General features: G+C 55.0%; 10 protein-coding genes across 10 annotated transcripts; 5 read left to right on the forward strand and 5 right to left on the reverse strand.

The window, feature by feature from the left end:
- Nucleotides 1-61: 61 nt before the first annotated feature.
- BAUCODRAFT_228888 (uncharacterized protein) lies at nt 62-888 on the forward strand. Its single transcript, XM_007681234.1, has one exon. The coding sequence runs from the start codon at nt 281-283 to the stop codon at nt 710-712; it is 432 nt and encodes a 143-aa protein (XP_007679424.1). The 5' UTR covers nt 62-280; the 3' UTR covers nt 713-888.
- A 176-nt stretch (nt 889-1,064) lies between these two features.
- On the reverse strand, nt 1,065-4,363 carry BAUCODRAFT_150496 (uncharacterized protein; the record flags this gene model as incomplete). Its single annotated transcript, XM_007681235.1, has 3 exons — nt 1,065-4,022; nt 4,071-4,181; nt 4,232-4,363. 3 exons carry the CDS (start codon nt 4,361-4,363, stop codon nt 1,065-1,067), a joined length of 3,201 nt encoding a protein of 1,066 aa, XP_007679425.1.
- Nucleotides 4,364-4,622: 259 nt separating this feature from the next.
- BAUCODRAFT_228966 (uncharacterized protein) lies at nt 4,623-4,986 on the forward strand. The gene has a single exon (XM_007681236.1). It carries the CDS (start codon nt 4,711-4,713, stop codon nt 4,948-4,950), a length of 240 nt encoding a protein of 79 aa, XP_007679426.1. The 5' UTR covers nt 4,623-4,710; the 3' UTR covers nt 4,951-4,986.
- A 35-nt stretch (nt 4,987-5,021) lies between these two features.
- On the reverse strand, nt 5,022-6,306 carry BAUCODRAFT_150497 (uncharacterized protein; the record flags this gene model as incomplete). The annotated part of the gene is made up of 2 exons (XM_007681237.1): nt 5,022-6,085; nt 6,222-6,306. The coding sequence occupies 2 exons, from the start codon at nt 6,304-6,306 to the stop codon at nt 5,022-5,024; spliced, it is 1,149 nt and encodes a 382-aa protein (XP_007679427.1).
- Nucleotides 6,307-7,129: 823 nt separating this feature from the next.
- Nucleotides 7,130-7,515, reverse strand: BAUCODRAFT_150498 (uncharacterized protein; the record flags this gene model as incomplete). The annotated part of the gene is made up of 3 exons (XM_007681238.1): nt 7,130-7,254; nt 7,320-7,447; nt 7,502-7,515. 3 exons carry the CDS (start codon nt 7,513-7,515, stop codon nt 7,130-7,132), a joined length of 267 nt encoding a protein of 88 aa, XP_007679428.1.
- A 140-nt stretch (nt 7,516-7,655) lies between these two features.
- BAUCODRAFT_36792 (uncharacterized protein) lies at nt 7,656-10,375 on the forward strand. Its single transcript, XM_007680976.1, has one exon. The coding sequence runs from the start codon at nt 7,861-7,863 to the stop codon at nt 10,168-10,170; it is 2,310 nt and encodes a 769-aa protein (XP_007679166.1). The 5' UTR covers nt 7,656-7,860; the 3' UTR covers nt 10,171-10,375.
- A 252-nt stretch (nt 10,376-10,627) lies between these two features.
- Nucleotides 10,628-11,213, reverse strand: BAUCODRAFT_36795 (uncharacterized protein). Its single transcript, XM_007680977.1, has one exon. The coding sequence runs from the start codon at nt 11,050-11,052 to the stop codon at nt 10,882-10,884; it is 171 nt and encodes a 56-aa protein (XP_007679167.1). The 5' UTR covers nt 11,053-11,213; the 3' UTR covers nt 10,628-10,881.
- A 651-nt stretch (nt 11,214-11,864) lies between these two features.
- BAUCODRAFT_36796 (uncharacterized protein) lies at nt 11,865-12,345 on the reverse strand. The gene has a single exon (XM_007680978.1). It carries the CDS (start codon nt 12,113-12,115, stop codon nt 11,954-11,956), a length of 162 nt encoding a protein of 53 aa, XP_007679168.1. The 5' UTR covers nt 12,116-12,345; the 3' UTR covers nt 11,865-11,953.
- A 211-nt stretch (nt 12,346-12,556) lies between these two features.
- BAUCODRAFT_36800 (uncharacterized protein) lies at nt 12,557-13,900 on the forward strand. The gene is made up of 4 exons (XM_007680979.1): nt 12,557-12,715; nt 12,771-13,266; nt 13,317-13,497; nt 13,545-13,900. Exons 1-4 carry the CDS (start codon nt 12,569-12,571, stop codon nt 13,588-13,590), a joined length of 870 nt encoding a protein of 289 aa, XP_007679169.1. The 5' UTR covers nt 12,557-12,568; the 3' UTR covers nt 13,591-13,900.
- Nucleotides 13,901-14,322: 422 nt separating this feature from the next.
- Nucleotides 14,323-14,562, forward strand: BAUCODRAFT_36803 (uncharacterized protein). The gene has a single exon (XM_007680980.1). The coding sequence runs from the start codon at nt 14,352-14,354 to the stop codon at nt 14,553-14,555; it is 204 nt and encodes a 67-aa protein (XP_007679170.1). The 5' UTR covers nt 14,323-14,351; the 3' UTR covers nt 14,556-14,562.
- The last annotated feature ends 23 nt before the right edge of the window (nt 14,563-14,585 follow it).

Here is a 14,585-nt window from a genome sequence, read left to right on the forward strand (position 1 = left end):
GCATATGGTGGTCAAGCGCTCCAGGCGACCTCATTCTGAGGAAGACCCTGTGTTGGTTCAAGGGTGCGTGTGCGGTCAACGTCACCTGCCCCGGCACGCTCATGTCGGCCACATTGCCATCTCAGCTGTGTAAGCTTGTGATGCCGAAGGGCGCCGATAGACGTGCCGAAGTGCTTGAGGGCGATGGTGGAAGATCATGTGTGGTGGTGCTGCGGGAAATAGACATGGAGGCGCTGCCCCATTGAGTGGCTGAGGCCGGATCCACTATCCCCAACACGGTATGGAGGCACGACCCCTGTGCAAACGGTCACTGGCAAACTCTCCGTTTCGCTGGCCTTGTAGATGCAAGCACGACATCTTCGACCGCATCTTTCCCCCGCCTCAATTCATCCTGACTTACGATTGTAGCGGTGTGTCGAGCACGCTATGGCGCGATGAGAGAAGGCCATGCATACGGAGTGACTGCTGCTGGAGGCAATCGAAGACCCACGACGCTGTTCCCACGACGCGAGCAATGACCAGCCTGAGGCGCAACAGCAAGCGCACGGGCTGTTGGTTCTTCTTCTCCCAGCGAACCACGGCTGGATTCCGTCGACATATGTGGCTCAAACATGCTGCTGACACTCACGGTCAAGGGATCACCAAGGCTCATGCCGCGCTGCATGTCCTACGCTTCATCCCTGTCCAGCTGGATAGATTAGATGAGCGGTGATATCCGCGTAAGGCCTCCCATCAGTACACAGATTTGATCCTCTTGCCACATTGGACGCTACGAAAGCTTACCTCATCCTTACTCAGCCTGCCAGCATAGAACGGCGGCGATACTGAAAGGCTCGCTCTAAGCAGCCGAGGCTTGCTATAGAGAAAGTGCGTCCCATTGTTCACAGTGGTGTACAGCCATCGATCTGAACGGGGAGTATGACAGGGACGTATGCTCATCGTAAGACCGTCATAGACGCTGTGCTGACATTTCAACGACCGGACCTCGACTGATTGACTAGTGACTACCGATTAGTGAGTGTAACGATTCAGTAGCAATGCATAGCGACTCCTCAGCAGCTTCACTACCGTAGGATCGCATCAGACGACGCAGCCGGCGCCATTTCCGTGACAGCTGGGTCCTGCCTCCGCTCCCATGGGCCCTTGTTCGCATAGCCTACCCCATCCATTTGCGTAACCAGCGAGTCTACTAGTCTCTGCAGAAAGCCAGCATCTCTGCAATCCGCATACTCCACCTTCACCTCCCACCACAACCTGTGCTCGTCCATCATCTCTTGCCTTGACGGACATGTCGCTTGCAGATTCGCCACTGGGTGATCCATAGACTGCAAAATCAAGTCTTGTACTTCGGTAACGATGACCTTGGCTCTTTCGTGCGTGACTCGAATGTAATCCCGCTTCGCGAGCGCCTTTTCGACACTGAATCTGTGCTGTGGCACCCCCGCATAGAACGAAGGCGCTTCCTCAGTGGTTGTGATCGACTTAACGAACTGCTGGAACGCAGGGTCTACGTTGTTGTCGTTCTCCAAAGCTCTGACTTCATATCGAGCATCCCACACGCGAAAAGGGTAGTGAACGAACGCGGTACCATAGACTTGATCGTCGCAGGCAGGCAGTAGACACTTTTCCGCGCCGCAGCGCTTTATATGCATGTGTCCGTCGACACCGCGAACGTGGAACTCGTAGGATGCATGAGCCTCGAGCGGTGATGCTGCACTGACCATACCGAGGACATGCCACGCATCGCTGGTTGCGGTGGTAAGTCTTGGCAAGAACTGGACGTTCTTAATCACCTCCGCTTCAAGCCTACTTGCTGTGAATGCAGCTTTGCGCTTCGATTTATCAGTATGCGTAAACAGGATCAGTCCGACTTGGGCCACGACACAAGCACGATGGTGAGTGAACAGGAGGCGGTCGATGAAAGCCTGCAATTCGCTCACTGTGGCTGACTGCTCGTGCGCAGCATTCGCTTCAGTTGTGATGCTGGTTGATGCAGGCGTCTGCTCATCAACAGCGTCTGGCCCACAAGTGGTCGTGACTGGTCCAGCATCCACAGCTAACTTGTTGGTAGCCGATGGCTTGTCCTTGTTATCACTCTGCAAAGGTCCGAAGGTATCCCTCGACACAGTTTTGCGGCGAGAACGCTGCTGCACTGGTGGGTGCGAAGACGGTTGTACATGCTGCTTGACAATCAAAAGGCTCCTCGACGACACATCCTTGCGCTCCAGTAGTGGCTCCGGCAATGGGAGCTCGGCTTTGAAGGCTGCTTTCGGTACTGTGGCAGCCTTGCCCTTGCCTTTTTTCAGTGCCCTTTGGCGCATCGTGATTCGTACTGGACTGGACTCCACACCTGGCGCTTGCAACCGCTCTACCACGTCATTGATACTGGGCTCAACATACAAGAGTTGCTGCGAGGTGCTGACGGACACAGTCGGGCGAAGCGGCTTTCGCGTCAGTCCTGGTGGTGGCATGATCTGACTACGTCTTAGTACCGGGAACTCTTCGTTCTCATCGATGTCGATCAAGGTGGCAGTGGGCTGCGCATAAGCTGGCGTGGGGTGGTCGGCAGTGACACTATCAGCGCCTTTGCTGTGTGAAGGCGGCGGTGCAAGTCCAGGAGGCAGTCGGATTAAGGGCATCGAAGGCGGAGCCAAGTCGTCGATCAGTCTATCTTGTGGTGCCGAGCTCTGTACGATCCAGTGCTCCCAGGGAGCAGTTTCGTTTTGCAAATGGTAGCCTGCTGGACTCCGGACGGTAGCCGGGCCCTCGTAGTCTCTAGCAGCTTTGGAGCTACTTCCATGGAGGAGATGGATCGGAGGACCATCGGCCGTGGTGAGTGTTGTGGGCCTGCCCTTGTTCGTCGCAATCGGCAGTAGTGGGTTTATCGATGGGCGCTGCGCCAGCTGGACCTTTCCTTTCGGCTGCCTCTTCCTCGGCGGTGATGCCTGCAACTCCCATTCTGCCTGGCTACGCGCACTCGCAGTAAGACCAATGGTATCGACAATGGCGAATGCTTTGCCATAAGACATGAAGGTCCCGGCTTCGGAGTGTTCTTCGTCCGCACAAGCCTCGCTCAACACGATCGCGCTGTCTTGTCCACCGGGAACGTAGTCGGTCATGGAGGTGATCACAGCCAGAAGTAAGGGTGCCTGAGCACGCCCGCTAGCTGGCTGTGTCCTCTCCTTGTGCTGAGTTCCGAGCAGGCTGCTGAATGTCGTGGGTCCGGACCCCGGAGAAGGCTCAGCATCCAAGTCAATATCGTTCTCGCTGTCATCTTGAGCTTTCAGCAGTGAGCCAAATCCGGACGGACCAGGTTTCAGGGCATCGTCACTATCGTCGCTCATCTCGTCCTCCGCCTCACTCTCCGCTTGAAGCATGTTCGCACCCTTGGGCATACGGATACGGCCAGTGCCGGCATGCTCGTCCCGAGCCAGCAGCTTCCAGGTGTCTTTCGGCATAGATGGCGCCGCCTCTGGAGCTTCCGGGTCATACACCTCTGCCTGGCCCATCCCACCTAGCCATTGCTTGACATCGATGTTTTCGTAGCCTTTTTGGAAACGCCAGTGGCTTACTTTCGGCTCAGGCGCTTCTACAGCGACGTCACCCATGAGCGTCTGGAACGGCGCCATACTAAGCAAATCGGCCTCTTCTGTTTCATGCAAGTCGGGCAATTGCTCGCCGAGACGACCATTGAAGACAATCGAACAAGCACGTTGGCCTTCTGAGCGGACCGCACGACAAGTCAGACCAGATCTTACGGCTCTCTCAGTCTTCTTGTCGGCTGGCTGGCCTAAAACTCGTTCAAGAAGCGCTTCCGGCAAGTCCTCTAGTCTGAACAGCTTCATCTGCGGTGCTGCTGCTGCGCTTTCGGTATCAATGAGGTGCAAGACAGGTGGTGGTGCGATAGGCGTCGCCTGGGGTTTGATACTCGAGACCGGGACTGCAGTCTCATCTAAGCCCAGACCTTCCAGAGGTTGCGCTTCCAAGGTACTTTCAGGAAAGCGCACGATTTCCGGCGCCCGCTGCAACGAGTCAGCACGCTTTCAGCCAAGTATAGCCAGCCGACATACCTCGCGGCGCTCCGCATCTTTGAGCTCCTGATCCATATATTCCGAGACGATGTCCGCAAGCACTTCATCCGCATTGAAGCCGATGTTGCTAGGACATCGCAGCTCAAATAGCTAAGGAGCAATCAGCATGCACACTTCATTCAGGGCATATATCAACGTACCTGCAGCTCCGCGTCATACCAACACCTCGCAGCGGTATCATTCATACGGCTATGGAAGCGTGTGATCACAGTCTTCTGTGCGGCATCGCTGAAGGCGTACAGCGTTGTGTGGAAGTAATTAGCGTCCGCCATTTCGCCGTGGAAGCAGTGCGTGAGTTTGATACCGACGGTACGACAAGCCAGCCCTACCGCGGCGTCATCGTCATCGGCGAGCAACTATTTCTTGTTCCCTATGTCAGTCTAGCGCGAGTGCGATGGCTGCGGAAATCAAGAGTTCCTCAAGCACCTCACCGATGCGGTTAGCGATGTCTGGCGCGGCGGAGCGACAACGGTGGCGATGCGTATAGTCCAGTGGCTGAGGTTGACGCCATTTCTGTACGGGCTAGAAAGAAGGTGAACGGTTCCGGTGCGATCATGCGCAGAGCGACTTGGGGATAACGTCGTTGACTCCACTATGCACCTTTCGTGAAGTGTGGACAATGTTCCTGCCAGGAACGGACTTCCGGCATCTCCCGTTTCAACGGCGCCGAATGTGGAAGGAACGTTCAGCTCGACACGCGAGTGGTGTCTGGTTGCGGCTTAAGAAGGGCAGATGGAAGGTCTTGCGGCCCAGTGTGGATCCACGAGCTGATTGTCGGCTCAGACTCCCGCCAAGCAGTAGAGTTCGTCGACGACATCTTATCATACCTTCAGTCTGTACAATGTGTACAGTAGATTAACGGACAGAAACCTCCAGAGCGCCATTGCTATGCGTTATCCCAAATCACCACTCCCCAACTCTCCCCTCCCATCATGCTTCACACGGCAACGAGTCCCTTCTTGAGTCTTTACGCTCGCCACCGCCGGTGCTCTTATACACATTCATCACCCAACGCATCTGCTCTGCAAGCCTGACCATCTCCTCACTTCTCACTCGAAGCTGCTCACTCGACCCATCCGCTCTATTGATCGTCAATCGCATCGCATCCTCCAGCGCCTCCCATCTCTGCATCAGCTCAGCTTGAATTTTCCCACCCCTCTCACTCTCCTGCCGCATCTGCTCGTGCACAACATCCAACTTCGCCATACGTTGCCGATCAAGCTCGCGTTGCCGCCTCTCCCCCTTTAGATCACGCTCCCATTGATCCTTCCGCGTTAAGTACTCCGCCCTGAGCTGCTTGTGACTCGTCTCCCAAATCTCCGCGTTCACGGTAGCATGCTTCGTCTGCTCGACCAAACTCTGCATCTCCCGCGCGTGCTCTTCGCGGGCATCTTCCGCTTCCCGCCCTATATGCTTCGTCAACTCCTCAAGCTTCCTAAGCCTCTCATCCTTGACCGCACAATCATTCTTGAGCTCCTCAATCTTGCGGTCCCGCCGGCCAATAAGCGTCGAGTCCACACCCCTAGCATGGCTCAGGTTCTCATTCTCCTGCTTTAAAGCCTCCATCTGCGGCCGGTACATGCTCAGACTTTTCTCCAGCTCCAAAGCACGGAGGTTCGCAAGCTCCAACTCGCGCTTCAGCTTATCATTCTCTGCCATGAGCCTCTCAATGACCCGACCAGATTTTCCAGCAGTAGTCGCATGGCCGATCGCCGAGCTCCATTGGGCGGGAGACTCGTTCTCAGCGGATGCAGGCGAAGCCGACACAGTACCGGATACGCATGAGCTTGGCACATGTCCGTTTAGTGAAAGTCGGGAAGGCGTCATCTCGCCGCTTACTCTTCGTGATCCAGCGCCATGTGGTATCGGTTGCAGAAGACCCGGTTGCGGCGATGTGTCTCTGCCGTTCGTCTGCATTGGGTACGGACTCAGTCCGCTCATCTTCCGCAAAGTCGGCAGCTCTCCGAAGCGGAGATTTGGTGAGCCGGAGGGAGCTGCACAGAGTCGATAGCGTCAGCGACGATGACAGCTTCATGCATAGATGCGGGAACTGTGATGGCAGTTCCGAGTGCGGTCGTGAACAAAGAATGACCTTTCCAAAAGGCCAAGGCTTCAAAAGCGAGCACTTACCTGAAGCATCTTCCTTAACACCGTCGACCCTAATACGCCTAAGCACTTGCGGCGAGGATTGCGGACTGGAATTACGCGACTTCATTGTTGCCAAGGCGTACTGTCGACCTTCCTCCCTTTCAAGGCTTGTACGTTTGTTTCAGTAGCCGCTCCAAATGCAGGCGATCAACGCTCACTCAGCAAAGGAAATTGATATACATAAAGAAGGGGTAATTCGTGATCGATATAGATCAACACGATTGTACTTGCCATGTTACGCGCTGACAACGCAGCGACGGAGCCATTTACGGGCCGTATGCGTGGCCGAGGGGGCTGCAGCATGGTTCAAGGGATGAGTTAGGAAGCCGTTGTAGGGGCAACCGGGCTCCGCGCTCGGACCGTGTCTGCTGGCCAATGTACTATAAGCGACAACTGGCACATTTCCAGCGCTGTAACTTTCGAGCATAGGCCCTACTGATTCATTGCGCGGACACTGCAAGTACGCAGGCTTCCAACCGCTACAGTATTATATAGTTTGGCCGGTTATGTAGCATCAGTATCCCAGGACGCTGGCATCGCTATCCAACAATGGGTACGACGGCGCCGCAAGTCACTGCGACCCAAGCATTCGGCTTGACACAAAGCTCACGTATGCGCCGCTTCGTTGGGCGTGCGATTTGCCCCTGCTTGCCACTCGTTTACAGATCCGAAAAGGTTAGGGACAAGCAGGAGGCATACCCATCGGCCGTGGTATCGAGCACACGCATGCTGTGACCTCGCTTCGTTTCGTGCTCTACCGTATCCCATGTCAAGTGGTGAAGAGCATGGTGGTCGATATACGCTTGTGCGCGTCCTCCGCGCTTATCGCTAGTAACGCAGGATCTAGAAGATGATGTACGAGTTTCGTCGCGCCAATTATGCGGCGCTGCTCACCTCGCACTACCTGCGCTCTTTGCTGTGCTGATATGCGGTGCGTGGCCTGGTTGAACCGGTGCATCTGGGATGGGAATGTCTGAAAAGTCATCTTGGCCGATGGCGCGGAGGGTGTAGGTATCTACAACCTCGAGTCAGTCTTCCGTCTCGATTGTGTACAAAGGGACAAAGTCATCCGGTACGTACAGACGGCTGCAACGAAGCCGATGATGCACACACCAGTCAGGGCGTTCTTGACGAGGTAGGGTTGGCGGGCTCGATAGAGCGCTGCGCCGGGGCGGTTGCGGGCATCGTAGTAGGATGACTGCGGTATCCTACCCATCAGTCAGCGCGAGGAACAAACTGAACACGCTCACACATCTGCATACCGTCCGAGAGGCATCTTGGTGTGTCTTGTCCGCGATGGATGCTAAAACGAGCAGCTTCACATGCAATGCGCCTCCGACCCGCTGACATAACCCTCGAACGCCAAGAGACGCTTGCGCGAACCCTGTGTGACACGCGCTTGCTACTGAATGTAGCGCATGCCCATTGAATCCTCTCAACATGCCAAACAAACGCTGCCTCACGCACCATACGAAACGCCACAGCAACCTCCAGATCTCTCCTACAGCCATCAACGATGGGGAACGCGTTTTGCACGATTAGATAGCTGCTGTCTCTGCCTGCCTCGTGACCACATGCGAGGGTAGATTGCTTGGGATCAGCGTGCCTTCCTATCACGACAATGACTGACACGGGCCCCATACTGAAGTCGCTGAGTGATGCGCGCAGCATCGTTCTTGGCGACCCGTCGCAATACTCTGTCGTCGTGCAAGGCGTGCTGCCATTGATCGGCGCCAACAGCCCTCTAGAGTTGCGTCGATGGGGTGCAGACTTCCTTGCCGAGACGTTCGCCTCGCCCGTAGTCTCCGCAGAAGAGAAGCAGAAGCTATCATTGCTCATACTGGACACGCTGAGGGGCTACTTTAATCGCAAGGACGACCTGGGAGAGGAGGATGACTCGGCAGTGATTAAGAGTGCCGTCCAATGCGCTGCGAGTATATATCCGCTCATATTCCGCCACACCATCTCCAGTCCGAATGATAGCCCAGAAGTATGGAGGAAGATGGCGGGCATCAAGTCTGCCATCCTCCGGAGCATGGATACTGCAGCCGCTGGCGTACGGATATGCTGCGTCAAGTTCGTGTCTCGCGTTGTGCAAGTGCAGACACCTGGCTTGATTGCCGATCCCCGACGGCCGGAGCACAACGAGATCAGTTTGGCACTCGTGCCGCGAGATCATCCTGTATTGCAGCCGAGCCAGCTGGAAGCCGAGGCGTCAGGGCTCCTGGACAGGCTACTGGGCGTACTGCAGGACGATAGCGTGGAGGCTCTGAGTGTGACCGCCACGCTCAACAGTCTTTCCATATTAGTGCAGAGGCGGGCAAGCATCGCAACGAAGGTGTTACTGACCGTGCTCAACTACAACCCACTACGACTGGCCATGGCAGGTGTGGCGGCAATGTCAGGCAAGGACAGAATCGCTCTCAAGAGCATGACCCGGACGACCATATCTTTTCTGCTTAATGTGCTGAAGCGGAACCCCAATCACGCGCTAGCGGCACGTCTACAGCAACGGGTAGAGCAGCTTCGCCATAGTCTTGTCAGTGTCTACGCCGATTCAGGGTCTCACAAGCGACCGGCTCCGGACGAACCGACCGATGGCCTGGATAACAACAAACGCATTCGTGTCGACAGCGAAACCACAAATGGAACAACACCCATGCAGCAACACCCCCAGCCGACTGTCTGGCCTCCGCCTTTACCACCTGGTCCACTCAGCATCGCACAGCTTTTCACACTGAGTGCCGATCGTGCATCGATTGGCTTCCACGTCGAGCAGATACCGCAACCAATTGTGCAACAGCTTGTTCCGCCGCTGCTCAGAAGCATCGATCAGAAGAAGTTCAACGACGCTATCACCGCTATTCAGTATCGGCTGTTAAGCCTTGCGCAGCGACCGCCGGTGTCGGCATTGCAGGCGGCCCAGGCGGTCATGGGCGAGGACGAAGACGACGATTACGATCCCGAAGCCGGTCTCGGGACAGGCCGCGATCAGGTCATGAACCGTCTTGACCAGCTGCCACCAGAAAATCAGGTGGAGGAGGTGGCTTTGGCACCCTTTGAACTTGAGGCGAGCCCTCCCTTGAACGACTACGAACTCGAGCAGTATGGGAAGGTCGCAGTGCTTCGAGTGTTCGGTACCCTTGCCGAGCTTGACGGTGACATGAAGATGGGAAGAAGGGTGGACGAAGAGAGAAGCTTCAACAAGCTGGGGTTGGGCGGACATGGTCATGAAAGGGAAGGTTGGATCACGCTGTTGACTCGCTTGGCCACTCGCAGCACCTTTGATCTTGATGAGCGAAACAGCAGTATCAAGCAGGAAAACGACGACCGGACGGTGACTGCGAAGAATCATTCTTTCAGCCTGGCGGACAAGATTCGTGCCTCGCTCCTCGACTACGTCATGGCGGACTTTCGACACCGTATTGATGTGGCCATAGCGTGGCTGAACGAAGAGTGGTACACCGACCGCTTAGCCTACTCTTACCGGCACCCTGAGTCCAGCGCTAAACCTTCCATGACCGAAGGCAACTTGCCAAACTACACCACGCACTGCCTTCGCACTCTCGAGCTACTGACAACATATCTTGATGTCAAGGATGGTCGCTATCTCATCCGCTTCTTGTCCGAGATACCCGAGCTCGACGCCAGCGTGCTGGAGCGCGTAAAGAAGTTGGCGGACGATCCCGAGCGGGTGCAGATGGCGACTCAGGCACTGCTGTATTTGATCATGCTCCGTCCGCCTGTCAGGGAGGTATGCATTGATGCGGCAGAGGCTTTGTGGAGGAGTAATGAAGATGCTAAGGGGTCAGCGGCGAAAATCCTGGCGAAGTGGAGGCCGGGCCTTCTCGGGCAGGACTCAGTGGGAGGTAAGAAGGAAGATGCCACCGGCATGAAGATCGAGGCAGGACCATCTGAGATCTCGGCCTGAATGCAGCTACCTACATGCAATGCTCCCGTAAGCGGATCCGGTCCGCCGTCCAAAAGACGGCGCGTCCGGCAGTGCCTTCTCCATCCGGAGAGTGCAGAAGTCCCGAAGTAGCAGTTCGTACACCGGTGATTCGCAATGCATGAGATCCTGCTTTCTCCTCTGGCGTAATACGAACGCATCATACATGTAGCCTGCTGGCTGTGGCTGGGCGTGCAGTAGCTTCAGCTCCACCGGCTTTAAGCTGCAAGTAAGCGAGCCGATCCGTATAGCGACCTGTGCATTTAGTCTATGTCAGTTACGTACGTTATCCATAGATTCGGGATGTGACTGACAGATTAAATGTTCGATTACAACCAACGTTCTGTCGCTCCGGGATACTCTGCAGACACATGGACTTCATACGTGACTCACTGATGATGACCATATATGAATATGATGCAGCTCCTGCCCCAGATGCCAGCAGTAGGCGACGTTGACAACATGCGAAACGCCAAGGGGAGCTAAGTCCATGGTTCAACCACACCTAATAATAAGTTTCGCAAAGCATAGCCTGCTGCATCGGAATTGGTCTTCACGATACCCTTAGAGTGGTGCCCTGAGCAACTGGAGACTTTGTAAGCGAGCAAAGTGTGCTTCTTGTTTGAGTGCTGATGGTCAATACTCGATGCTGACTGATTACCATGCATTGGCCTTGAACGGAAGATCGGTTGATCATGATCTTGAGGGTGCACCTTTCTCAATGATGTCGTGTCGCTGACTTCGGTGCAGTGGCTTACCAGAGCTCTTGGTAAGCGAGCCGTTGCACCGAACGTGAGCAATAGGCGCTGGACAGGCAGGATCAGTTGGATTCACGGGTGAGCGGCGCGTCTCAGGACAATGCATTTTCGGCGCTTTCTGCAGGCTTCCGCTCTTCCCCCCGTCGCTGTGTAACATACAGTTATCTGCATGAAGCCTTGCTACATATCAGCCTCTTGTTTTCTGCGAACCACTGGAGACTGTCCAGTATTGCTCTGGTGTCGTATGACAAGATAATTGTGCCAAGCTAGACGTAGCAGTATAAGGTGAAGTCTAGCCACAACTGGATAATGTAGACGCAAACTTACCAGCAACTGTATGTGCGAAGCACAGTCTTCTCCACCGCCTCCCAGTCCGAACCATGTCTGGTTGTCCCCGTCGGGCCCTGAGGTGGTCGTCGAGGATGGGACTGCAGCTCTATATTTCCAGGCAATCGTGCTGATTGAATATTACTGATCAACCTGCACAATATTGCACCATCTCTCGAGGCTCCGTCTATTGGCGGGAGCTATGACACACGTGGAACCATCTGCGATGGGTTGTAACCCGACACCATGGCCTCGGATCGATCAACGAGGCCATCTCGCCATTAGCGTCGGTATGTGATACGCTATGGCTTTGTGAACCTTGCCGACATGCATGGCGCTATACTCATAGCGTGACCACCTGCGGAACTGCGCCCTGTAGTCATGACGGAGTTAGTCCACTGGACATCCCGCCCGCAGCGTGCTTCAGCGGGTGCTAAACAGAATTTCCCGACAGGTCCATCGTCCTTGCGATCACCTTCCCGTACCGAGCCTTCAATCCATGCCTTCGGTGCCCTGACACGCGGAGTTGCTCCGTCAAAAGGGTATTGGGCTGGCGAAGCATGTTGATCCATGCAAAAGCAAGGCTGCAGCGGTTCTCTATTCGCCGTACACTAGACCAGGTTGCTGACCTATAGTAATGTTCAGTTGGCCGCTAGGGCATCTAGACTACTACATGAAAATCATGTGTGTGTCACCTCTGGAATTCTTAGTCCCCTATTCGGTTGCTCTGACTGCAAACCCGCATACTGATAGCCCAACGATAGGCAACATGCTTTGCCGAGAACACTAGGTTGTCTGGCGGACGGGTCGTTCCTGCCGTTGTTGTGGCATAGGGCGGGCATATCGCTGTGACAGGCGGAAAGAGTCGGCCTATACGGCAAGACCTTCGAGCCGCGGGTATGTAGGTCGTTTCCACGCCATTAGACCGCCCACGAAGCCCATGTCTTAGGATGCAAATCACGTGGGCGCCAACAAGAATGATCAGCCGTTGTCACACCTGAACCACTGGGTGTACGGTCGCTTCTCTAGTCAGCGAGACGCATCTATCCATGAGGCGCTATGTCCAATGCCGTGCCGCAACCGCAAGATGACAGGGTACACACCTTCGCTGGGCGGACATTTTCCCGCTTCTCCATTTTGAACAACACATATGCTGTGCCTATTGACGAGGTGAGTACTTCGCATCGATTTTGAGACGCTGTCGAGATTCACAGGGCTCCAACGGAGTCTGCTCAAACATACGCTGATTAGAGTGTTAGGCAGAAGAGGTTCGATTCGATGAGTTGCATAGCATCATGCGAGATCTGTGTGGTAACCGGATCGTCCTTTTACCGCCTGACGAGTTTCCACCAGAAGGAGAAGAGGAGCCAACGGTCCTTGACTGCGGCTATGGCAAAGGGGCGTGGATTGATAGCCTGCTAGAGGAACATGAGGATTGTGAGGTTGGTGCTGCGTGAACCATACTTTGACGTCCAATGAACTGACATCACTTGCAAGGTCACCGGAGTCGATATCTATCTTGGCGACGGCACCGATGACGAGGAAGATCCGGAAGACGACGATGACAGTGACGGGGACGGCGTTGAAGAGTTCGTCAAGAAAAGGTGGAATCTCAACGCAGCGTTCCGCCATGATCGTAGCGCCTCTCGTCTGCTACCGGAGTCCTTTGACCTCATCAACAGCAGGTTTCTTGCCGAAGGGATCCATCGAAGCCGTTGGCCATCCTACATCCGTGACCTTAAGCTTTTGCTGAAGCCTGGAGGATGGGTGCAAATGGTTGAGCTGGAGCTGCTCTTCCAATCCGAGAACGGCAGACTTGCTACCAATTCCAGCGAGCCGCTGATTAGATGGAGCGAGGTGTACCGGGATACAATGTTGCGCAATAACAAGGATCCGCGGATTGGGCGCCAAATGGGCAATCTGCTGAACACAGCAGGTTTCGAGCGAGTCTTTACACGCTCGCTTAGGCTCAACATTGGCGCATGGAGCGGAAGTTCGTGGCACAATCCAACGCAAGTGCTTGATGTTGCTAACACTAGCCAGATTCCATCGGCGTCGACATCCGCGACAACATCCGCAAGACCTTACGTGCCGTCCTGCTCTGGCCGTGCGCAGGTCATTTCTCCGGTCAGCAGCCGTATATGGACCCGAATGAATACCGCAGCATGATCCGCGCCGCCGAGGAACAGCTGATGAACGACAACATCAAGCCATACTGTTCCGTGTACGTAGTGCATCAACGCGGGCGGTCCAGTAGCTGATTTTGTGTAGATGGATCGCTTGTGGTCGACGACCGCTCACACGAAGTCGCAGGTGAACTAAGATCTCGCAAGATCAACAATCCATGTCTAAGGCTCAATCACCGTATAGAAGGATGCTGGACAATGCTGCATTACCTGCCTGGTGAGGTGACATTGCGCGGGCTGCGCTTCTGCTACATCGCCAAAACCATGGACGAGCTCTGACGCACATGCCTCTCGTACACCATTCTAGCTTGCGCTATCTGGGTGTACGAATGGCCCGCCGGCATGCACCGAGGCTCAACGAAGACTGCAGCGCCTTCAAGCACTCCCTCCTGCAATATTCGTTTGGAACATTCGTCCAACGTCTGACAGCTGTACACCCCACCATATCGAATGTGTTTGCAGAAGCTACATGTCAATGGGCAGACGGTTATACGGGTCATACCACTAGAGCAGTCAGGTTCTGTAACGGGCTTTGCTTGCGGTCTCACGTGCTAATGGGCTCAGTGGCAACTTTTTGGCTCGAAAGTAGACGTTTGGAAAGTTAAAAAAGCTCAATGTAGATTGGGAAAGTGGACAACATGAGGAGATTTGCGTGAGGTCTACTTAGGCTTCCTGAGCATTGACAAACCCGACAGAATGGTAGCGAGGGCGTTATCGTTATGCCTTTCGTGCATAGATGATCAAGCATGTGCCCACTTATGCGCCTTATGAGGCAGGAGGTTTACAACCACGACTCGACGATAGAAGTATGCATGAAGAACGATAAGCTCAGAGCGGACGTTTAGTCAATGTGCATGTGGTTATTGCGATGCAAGCGTACGAGTCTGAGTACATGGAGAAGCAGTTGTGCAGTGCGGTCTGGACAGGTCCACTCAGACCCTCGGCCTGCTGTGTCACAACCCGTGACGATCACATCACTTCGTACCTCGCGGAACCGTCCGAAGGGTTCCACGGTGTTGGTACTTGGGCCGGGATCTCCACTGCCGCGGCTGGCGGGAGTGATGGTGGCGCCAAAACCGCAGTGGTGAGTGGATAGTCTAAACCACTTGCGCTGCGCGGTTGAGTG

Source organism: Baudoinia panamericana (genome assembly GCF_000338955.1).
Source record: "Baudoinia panamericana UAMH 10762 unplaced genomic scaffold BAUCOscaffold_11, whole genome shotgun sequence".
NCBI lineage: Eukaryota > Fungi > Ascomycota > Dothideomycetes > Mycosphaerellales > Teratosphaeriaceae > Baudoinia > Baudoinia panamericana.